A 10163-nucleotide genomic window follows, 5' to 3' on the forward strand; every position below is an offset into this window, starting at 1 on the left:
AATCCTGCTGAAAAATGCCGCATCCTGGTCGAATTCCGAACCGAATCCTGGATTCAGTGCAGCACTAATAGAAAGTTTCCTTAGATTCTAAGACTGGCTTTATGAACCTGCTTAGCTAAGTAACAACCTTCATTAGAAACTGGAAGCATATCTAATTGATTTACAGATTATACCACGTCAGGCGTTGCTTTGATTCCGGCTGATCATCTTGCTGTGCCCTGCAGAACATTGGTAAAGTAGAGTGTATCCTGGGGATTTACATCAAGTCTAGATCAAGTAGTGAAGAACAGGAACCGGTTGGACAGCTCTGCTGCTCTATATAAGTCTTGCCTTGAAGGATGTGCAGCAGAAAGGAACCTTCAATTTCTGAGAAGAAATCCAATGACAAGGAGGCAAAATGCTAAGATACCTCAGCTTTTTACTGATCTTCATCCACAACCAAGGTAGAAACTGACTGCCTATACTAATTTATTTAGTATTCTGTGTGGCTCTTGGCAGCCCATCTTTGGTCAAGGAAATATGGAGATATTCCATGTCTACCAACACATTTTCTATTCCTTAGAGAAACGGTATCCAATTGTATCCTTGGTGTCTAATAGAACTTTGCTTGTGTTTTTGTATGTTTTGAATATGTTGTGCATCCTATACTCTGGTTGAGGGGCATGGTGAAGATGAATGGTTAAGCTGGATGTTTTAAATAATATAGGGTTCTAGAATCAAATGGGCTGTGCAAAATAGAGACATCTCTGCCTGTATGGAGAGGTGATTTTGCTTAGCACGAACTTCACACTTTCTCAAAGCATTTTTTAATAGTTTTGAGATGAGTAAATGTTTCTTTAGTTGCATCTTTCATTTGCAGTGAGTAGCCTTTACGTTAGGATGCAGATAATGGCATTATGTATTTAATTACACTGTCTACCTCTACCCTTTCTCCTCATACAGTTTCAATAGTTGCAAAGACGACATCAGGTAAGATGAAACTATTTTATTTGATAAGATAAAATCCTAAAAACATACACTGTAGATACTAGCAGCCATTTAATCTTGAGATGCCTCTGTTATGCTACTAAGCCTAGGAAAGTATTGATTGATGTCTACAACCTCTTGTATCTTAACCTCAATGCCTTACATATGAATGTAGGACTCATAGGTAGAGATGGTATTAGATGAATTTAATACAAGACTTCAGGCATCTGCCTCCATGTCCAGGTGATGAGTACAAAGTTCTTATGTGAGTTTACATTAGCTGGGGGTCTATGAACAGCTTGTGACTCCAAGAAGTATATGAAGTGTAGCCAAGGGTTGTTTAGTTGGGTGTTTGATCTTAGATGTTCCCAAGGAAAAGGCAAGAATATCTGTTTGCCATAAGAGTGGTACAGTTACTATCTAGCACAGGAGCTACAGTATTATTATTAGAATTTTTCTATAACTTCCAGTAAATTGTCACATTATAAATGGCTGCTTCTGACATCACAGAGAGCTGTTTAGAACTTAAAGGTACCATTACCACTCCTACCATTGTAAGAACTAGCTGACTTTATTTGGGAACATAAACTTTCACTTGTTCTGATGGACTGTTCTCTTGTATCCCTACAAGTTAGTAAATATTGCTGTGCCTTGATGGGTCCTCTTACCCTTCCTCTCTGTCTCCGCAGCCTGTGGTGTACCAGTGGTATCAGATCGCATTGTTGGGGGGATGGATAGTAAGAAGGGAGAATGGCCATGGCAGATAAGCCTGACCTACAAAAATGATTTTCTCTGCGGGGGATCCCTTATTGCAGACAGTTGGGTGTTGACTGCCGCTCACTGCTTTGATTCGTAAGTAGTCATTCTCTATCCACTCAAAGTCAGCTTAATCCAGAGCAGTTATTGAGTAGGGGGCAGAGCAAGTATTGAGTAGGGTGCAGAGCAGGTATTGAGTAGGGCGTAGACCAGGCATTGAATACAGTACAGAGTAGGTATTGAGTAGGATGCAGAGCAGTTATTGAGTAGGGTACAGAGTAGGTACAGAGTAGGTATTGAGTAGGGTGCAGCGCAAATATTGAGTAGGGTGCAGAGCAGATATTGAGTAGGGTACAGAGTAGGTATTGAGGAGGATGCAGATCAGAGAATGAGCAGAATGTAGAAAAGCAGAGTTGAAGAGCAGTGGATTAAACTTGCTCTGCCCCCTACTCAATAACTGCTCTGCATCCTACTCAATACTAACTCTGCACCCTACTCAATAACTGCTCTGGACCCTACTCAATTCCTGCTCTGCATCCTACTCCATACCTGCTCTGCATCCTACTCAATATCTACTCTGTACCCTACTTAATATCTGCTCTGCACCCTACTCAATATCTGCTCTGCACCCTACTCAGTACCTACTCTGCACCCTACTCAATACCTGCTCTGCACCCAACTCAATACCTGCTCTGCACCTTACTCAATAACTGCTCTACATCCTTCTCAATACCTACTCTGTACCCTACTCAATATCTGCTCTGCACCCTACTGAATAACTGCTCTGCATCCTACTCAATACCTACTCTGTACCCTACTCAATATCTTCTCTGCACCCTACTCAATAACTGCTCTGCATCCTACTCAATAGCTGCTCTGTACTGTATTCAATGCTTGATCTATGCCCTACTCAATACCTGCTCTGCACCCTACTCAATAACTGCTCTGCATCCGACTCAATACCTGCTCTTTACTGTATTCAATACATGATCTACACCCTACTCAATACCTGCTCTGCACCTTACTCAATGCTTGCTCTGCATCCTACTCAATAACTGCTCTGAATCCTACTCAATACTAACTCTTCGCCCTACTCAATAACTGCTCTGGACCCTACTCAATTCCTGCTCTGCATCCTACTCCATACCTGCTCTGCATCCTACTCAATACCTACTCTGTACCCTACTTAATATCTGCTCTGCACCCTACTCAATATCTGCTCTGCACCCTACTCAATACCTACTCTGCACCCTACTCAATACCTGCTCTGCACCCTACTCAATATCTGCTCTGCACCGTACTCAATAACTGCTCTGCATGCTACTCAATACATACTCTGTACCCTACTCAATATCTGCTCTGCACCCTACTCAATATCTGCTCTGCACCCTACTCAATAACAGCTCTGCATCCTACTCAATACCTACTCTGTACCCTACTCAATATCTGCTCTGCACCCTACTCAATAACTGCTCTGCATCCTACTCAATACCTGCTCTGTAATGTATTCAATACCTGATCTACACCCTACTCAATACCTGCTCTGCACCCTACTCAATACCTGCTTGCTTTGCACCCTACTCAATACTTGCTCTGCACCCTACTCAATAACTGCTCTGTACCCTACTTAATATCTGCTCTGCACTCTACTCAATAACTGCTCTGGACCCTACTCAATTCCTGCTCTGCATCCTACTCATTATTTTCTCTGTAGCACATTCATTACTGCTATACACTCTACTTACCATTCTGTGTACTACACATTTTATTCCCTGCATTTAGTTCATCACAGCTCTGATTCCTATGTCCTACACATCTCCTCTGAATTCTACTCATGTGCTTACTGCTCTTTTACTATTCTGATAGCTTGTACCTTACTTAATCACTGTGTCCTACCCCCAGATTATTATTATGCACCACATTGTCTCAAATGTCCTACCCCATACTCACCTACTTGTATACCCACACTGCTTTGCACCCAGCTGTCTTATCACTTTGGACTCAACTCTGCAATAGGGTGAAGAGTATTTCACAATAATAACCTAATGTTCTCTGCTGTACAATGCTATGTATTTAACCTATCTCCTGCTCTTCACCCCTTCTCATATTATATATTTAGTTACAATATCCTCATCAACCAAATGAGGTCTGCTCTGTTTATTCATTTACTTATATGTAATTTGTTAACTCTGCTCCAGTGGGACTCTATCTCACAGAGACAACTTCATTTGTCCTCACTGGAAAAGGCTGTTCTCTAACTGCATCTACCAATTGATATCATTCTGTTATTGGTCACAAGAAACCCCTTTCATCTGGCTCATTGGTTTGTCTGTAGGTTGGAGGCCTCATACTATAATGTCTATCTTGGGGCTCATCAGCTGTCTGCCCTGGGCAATTCTACAGTAACCAGAGGAGTGAAAAGGATAATAAAGCACCCAGATTTCCAATACGAGGGATCCAGCGGGGACATTGCTCTAATTGAACTGGAGAAACCCGTCACGTTCACCCCTTACATCTTGCCTGTCTGTCTTCCTTCCCACAATGTTCAGTTTGCAGCGGGGTCTATGTGCTGGGTGACTGGATGGGGAAATATTCAAGCGGGAGGTAAGTTGGTTTTTAAGGATGTGTGGGATGGATGATAAATGCATGAATGAAAGCAAATTATTATCGGGCCAACTATACTAGTGCATTAAGAGAATAGTGCTTAAAGAATAAGTAAACCTTTAAAATAAGTGAATATAAAATTGATGAGCTATACTAAGCACAGTAGATACAATTATATGTTATTTACACAGTCGCACAGGATACACAGTAGATAACAGATAAGCACTGAAGAATCCCATTGTACACTACAGAGCTTATCTGTGTATCTTGTAGCTTTTTCTCCTTTTCAGCTTTGAATGGCTGCCCCCATGGCTACACAGCAGCTTGTTTATATAAACTATAGTAGTACTTATTTGTTATCTACTGTGTATCCTGTGCTTGAATGGCTGCCCCCATGGCTACACAGCAGCTTGTTTATATAAACTATAGTAGTACTTATTTGTTATCTACTGTGTATCCTGTGCTTGAATGGCTGCCCCCATGGCTACACAGCAGCTTGTTTATATAAACTATAGTAGTACTTATCTGTTATCTACTGTGTATCCTGTGCTTGAATGGCTGCCCCATGGCTACACAGCAGTTTGTTTATATAAACTATAGTAGTACTTATTTGTTATCTACTGTGTATCCTGTGCTTGAATGGCTGCCCCCATGACTACACAGCAGCTTGTTTATATAAACTATAGTAGTACTTATCTGTTATCTACTGTGTATCCTGTGCTTAAATGGCTGCCCCCATGGCTACACAGCAGCTTGTTTACATAAACTATAGTAGTACTTATCTGTTATCTACTGTGTATCCTGTGCTTGAATGGCTGCCCCCATGGCTACACAGCAGCTTGTTTATATAAACTATAGTAGTACTTATCTGTTATCTACTGTGTATCCTGTGCTTGAATGGCTGCCCCCATGGCTACACAGCAGCTTGTTTATATAAACTATAGTAGTACTTATCTGTTATCTACTGTGTATCCTGTGCTTGAATGGCTGCCCCGATGGCTACAGAGCAGCTTCTTTATATAAACTATAGTAGTACTTATCTGTTATCTACTGTGTATCCTGTGCTTGAATGGCTGCCCCGATGGCATTGTTTATATAAACTATAGTTGTTTTTCTGAAGTTTACACACCAGTTGTGCCAGTGCAGCAAAACAGTACATTATATTTTCATTACTTTAGGATTCTTTTATTTTTTTTGGTGTTACTGTTCCTTTAAAACTGGAGAGCTGTTGAATAAAAAGCTAAATAACTCAAAAACCACGAATTATAAAAAATAAAAACCAGTTGCAAATTGTCTGAAAACATCACTTTCTACATCACACTAAAAGATAACTCAAAGGTGAACAACCCCTTTAATTATCCTATTTAATTTTTTTTTTGTTTTACTTTCATGGCAGCCCCTTTAAGCAGCCCCAAAACCCTTCAGAAGGCCGAAGTCGGTATCATAGACCGGTCAAGCTGTGAGACAATGTACAAATCCAGCTTGGGCTACAGCACTGGGGTTGACTTCATTCAGAAGGACATGGTGTGTGCTGGTTACAAGGAGGGACAGGTCGATGCCTGCCAGGTACAGTAGCACTACAGGCTCCTTCTTTCCTTTTCATTCTTCAATTCCTCCTTCACCCCCTCCCCTCAATTTATTGAGTTGGAAGAGCATTCTGTATATATTTACTGCCACAGAAGTAAAACAACCCCATATCCATTCAGCTTTTAAAGGAAACATTTTGGGGCCGATTCACTAACTTCGAGTGAAGGATTCGAAGTAAAAAAACTTCGAAGATTTCGAAGTGTTTTTTGGGCTACTTCGACCATCAAATGGGCTACTACGACCTTCTAATACGACTACGAATCAAACTATTCCAACTAAAAATCGTTCGACTAGTCGACCATTCGATAGTCGAAGTACTGTCTCTTTAAGAAAAAACTTCAACGCCCTAGTTCACCATCTAAAAGCTACCGAAGTCAATGTTAGCCTATGGGGAAGGTCCCCATAGGCTTTCCTAAATTTTTTTGATCGAAGGATATTCCTTCGATCGTTGGATTAAAATCCTTCGAATCGTTCGATTCGAAGGATTTTATCGTTCGATCGAAGGAATAATCCTTCGATCGTTCGATCGCACTATTTGCGCTAAAATCCTTCGACTTCGATATTCGAAGTCGATGGATTTTAATTCCCAGTCGAATATCGAGGGTTAATTAACCCTCGATATTCGACCCTTTGTGAATCGGCCCCTTTGTGTTAAAAATAAGACTGTACCAGTGCATTATACTCATTTAGATATAGAAGAATTTTGCTTAAAAAAGTAGTGTTTCAGGCTGATTTATTGAATATTCCTGCAAAAACCCTAATAATCCCTCCCTTCTCTTCCACTTCCTGCTCCCTGAATTCCCAGGCTGTGCACTCAGCTCACTGCACTGTAGGACAGGAACCAATCAGCAGCTAGCAGGACCTGATAGGGAACTGAAGCCTGTCTGTGCTTGTCTGACTGCAGGGCTGTGATTGGCTGTTCCCCTCCTACTGTGCTTCTGGCAGGGACACGCCCACCCCTCATTTGAAACAGGGACCAGAGAACATCTATAGGGAGCTCCAATAAAGGGGCTATTTTTAAAGATAATATTAATGTTTAGCACCATGTAAAAGCAACACCTTATATTACTTATAACTGCCTACACAATTATTTTTTTTTTTTCATTTATCCTACATGTCTCCTTTAAATACACTTTGTCCTGGGATATCTATCTCAAACCAATAAGCATTATATTATGATGCTCAGCATGTCCATCCTGAAATCAGTTGGCAAAACCTGAATGGAACTTGTGGTTATTTTATTTTCTATTTGCTAAAAATGGATTCAAACATGTTTGTGTCTTTATAGGGAGACTCAGGTGGACCTCTTGTATTCAATGTCAACAATGTCTGGCTTCAGCTCGGTATTGTGAGCTGGGGTTTCGGCTGTGCAGAACCAGATAGACCTGGTGTCTATACCAAAGTCCAGTTTTACCAGGACTGGCTGAAAACCAATGTGCCTTTACTTATGTTCAGCGAAGGAGGACCAAGCGTTGGATCAAGCGGTGTTGCCAGTACAACAATGTCTGAAACTGAATCCATGACCATGAGCAACAGCATTGCTTTTAGCCTCAGCCCCTCTACCATCTCCACTGTGTTGGGGGTAAATGAAACTAAGACCATAGATAACGAGGCCCAAATCCATTCCTGCTCCCTGTTCACCGTAGCGCTAAACTTCTTCATTTATTTATCTATTAGATTCTTTGCGTAAATAATTCTAAAATGTGCCTCAACAAGGTCCGTAGATCACCAGTTTAATAAGTATCACCTGGCTGTTTGGTGTGGGGTTCCTAGACCTGGGCACTAACACATTTTTAATCGCTCATTATAATTCCTGATTCATGGCTGTTTATGTAGGAGAAACGTTCATCTCTGATGGCTTTCACCGGCTCTTGTTATTAAGGTGCTGGCACACGGGGAGATTTAGTCGCCTGTGATAAGTCTTCGCTACTGTGGGCGACTAATCTCTCCAAAATGCCGCCCGTAGTTGCCTCACAACTTAGTGAGGGGCGAATTTCTCCCGCTTCGCTTCTGACGCTGGTGACAATTGCGACGCCGGCGACAATCCTGACACACATTAAAGTCAAAGGGCACCTTTAATTTGAAAAATTTTGAAAAATGTATTTAATTTGAATTATCACGGCAATTTTGTGCCATCGTAAACCTTTATAATAAGTGAATGTAGAATTGACGATGAGGCTATTCTAAGCACTTTTGTCATTTACATTCATTATTTATTTTCTTTTAATTCCAAGATATTAAGGGATACATGTACTGTTAATATGAATGAATTTTGTTACAACAGCACCACCTGCTGGTCAGTTTCCCACCAGTCTGACCACCAAGTAGTCAAGGAAGTTGTCAGGAGAAAGAAAGAGGCTGCTCTGATGTTCTTCTGCTTAGGAAAGATGTGAGAAAGGTTTCTAATTTTATTCCTAAGCAAAAGAATCTCAGGGCAGACTCTCTCCTCTCTTTCTCTTTTTGACTTCGCTGAAATTTGCAAAAAAATTCCAAAACATTGAAAAATTTGGCCAGCAATTTCTTTTTCTTGTGCAACAATTTTTTTCTCACTCCAAAGTCAATGGACGTATTTCTTGTAGCGATTTTTTTTATCTTAGCAACTTTTTTGTCGAAATGCAATTTTTTCGCAAATCCAAATGCATTAAAGGCAATGGATGTTTTTTCTTACGGTGACTTTTTTGTCTCAACGACAATTTTTTTTTTTTGCGGAGAAATTTTTGGCGGCAGATTTTTGTCGCAGTTTCCTGAAACAATTTGCAGATGGCTCATCGCTACTGTAAACCTGTTATCCATAAAGCTCCAAATTACGGGAAGGCCATCTTCCATATCATCTATCATAATAAAACAGTACCTTGTACTTCATCCCAACTGAGGTCCTTATTAAATGCAAAACAAGCCTATTGGGGTTACTTAATGTTTAAATGATGTTTTAATAGACTTAAGGTATGAAGATCCAAATTATAGAAAGATCGGTCATCCAGAAAACCCCAGGTCCCGAGCATTCTGGATACAGAAGCCCAATACTTTTATTGCATACACCAACCCTGCAACCCTTGACTTGCAACATTTTTAGCCCAAATAACTAGTGATGGACGAATTTGTCTCGAAACGTGAATTTTGACAGCCGCGTCAATCCTGACACTTGCGTCAATTTTGACGCCGGCGTTAAAGTCAATGAGTGTCCGATTAATGTTGACATACAACGGTTTTGACGCAAGCAACTTTCCGCCGAGCGTCCAAAATGTTTTGACGTCGGTGAATTTAGTTGCCTGCGGCGAAACGCGAAGGTTCACAGCAAATTCGTGCCTGGCGAATTAATAACTATTGGACTATACACAGGCACCTTGTATAGGCACATACAGACCAAAAATGTGTATATATATATATATATATATATATATATATATATATATATATATATATATATATATATATATATATATATGTTCCTCCTTTTCTGGATTATAACGAACATTATAAATAAAATATTAATACTTCCATTTTGTTATATAGTTTGTTAATTTGTAATTTCACCATGGCTGTAAAATGTGTCACTTCTCATGTAAAGTGGACAGTTACCTGTATGAGATTCCGAGATTTAAATTGTTTGAAGATTCTGTCATGATTTTTACGATGTAATTTTTATTTCTAAATGACACTGTTTACACTGCAAATAATTCACTCTACAATATAAAATGTCATTCCTGAACCAACAAGTGTCTTTTTTAGCTGTAATATTGGTGTGTAGATGCATCTGTAGGACACATAAGATAATGCTTAAAAAAATACAAATAGTGTCATTTCAGAATGATATACCTACAAATAAATGGGTTTAGAATGGGAATTGTTAATGAAAAATGATTGTGCTATTGTTCCTTTAAGAGAGCAAAAGCAACACAGGAAGTAGCTAAAGTTCCCTCTACTGGCCAGAAAAAGGAAATGCAGCCTTAATAGACAAAAAGAACTCACACATGTTCTGCCCTGCTGGCAAGAGAAAGGTACTATAGAGCCAAGGACCTTCCTAATATTCCCTCGACTGGCCAAAGAAATAAAATGCAGCATTGAAGAAGAACAGTGACTCTGTGACAGACGGACAAGGGGAATTGAGCAGAGAACCTCGTGTATTTGTCTCTGACACACAGAACATGTCCAACACCCCTCAGCAATACAATATGCCGTTTGCTTTGGCAGATATAGGCCTACGTTTCTGGGACAATATGCCCTTTAAATGACAGATCAGTCACATTGTT

At 40.2% G+C, this 10163-nt stretch overlaps 1 protein-coding gene across 1 annotated transcript; it reads left to right on the plus strand.

Annotated features, from left to right (window-relative positions):
• xepsin.S (epidermis specific serine protease S homeolog) lies at positions 1-9622 on the plus strand. The gene is made up of 6 exons (XM_041579135.1): positions 1-443; positions 943-969; positions 1656-1818; positions 4058-4326; positions 5723-5892; positions 7202-9622. The coding sequence occupies exons 1-6, from the start codon at positions 398-400 to the stop codon at positions 7601-7603; spliced, it is 1077 nt and encodes a 358-aa protein (XP_041435069.1). The 5' UTR covers positions 1-397; the 3' UTR covers positions 7604-9622.
• Positions 9623-10163: the final 541 nt, after the last annotated feature.

This window comes from Xenopus laevis, chromosome 9_10S (assembly GCF_017654675.1).
Source record: "Xenopus laevis strain J_2021 chromosome 9_10S, Xenopus_laevis_v10.1, whole genome shotgun sequence".
Classification (NCBI taxonomy): domain Eukaryota; kingdom Metazoa; phylum Chordata; class Amphibia; order Anura; family Pipidae; genus Xenopus; species Xenopus laevis.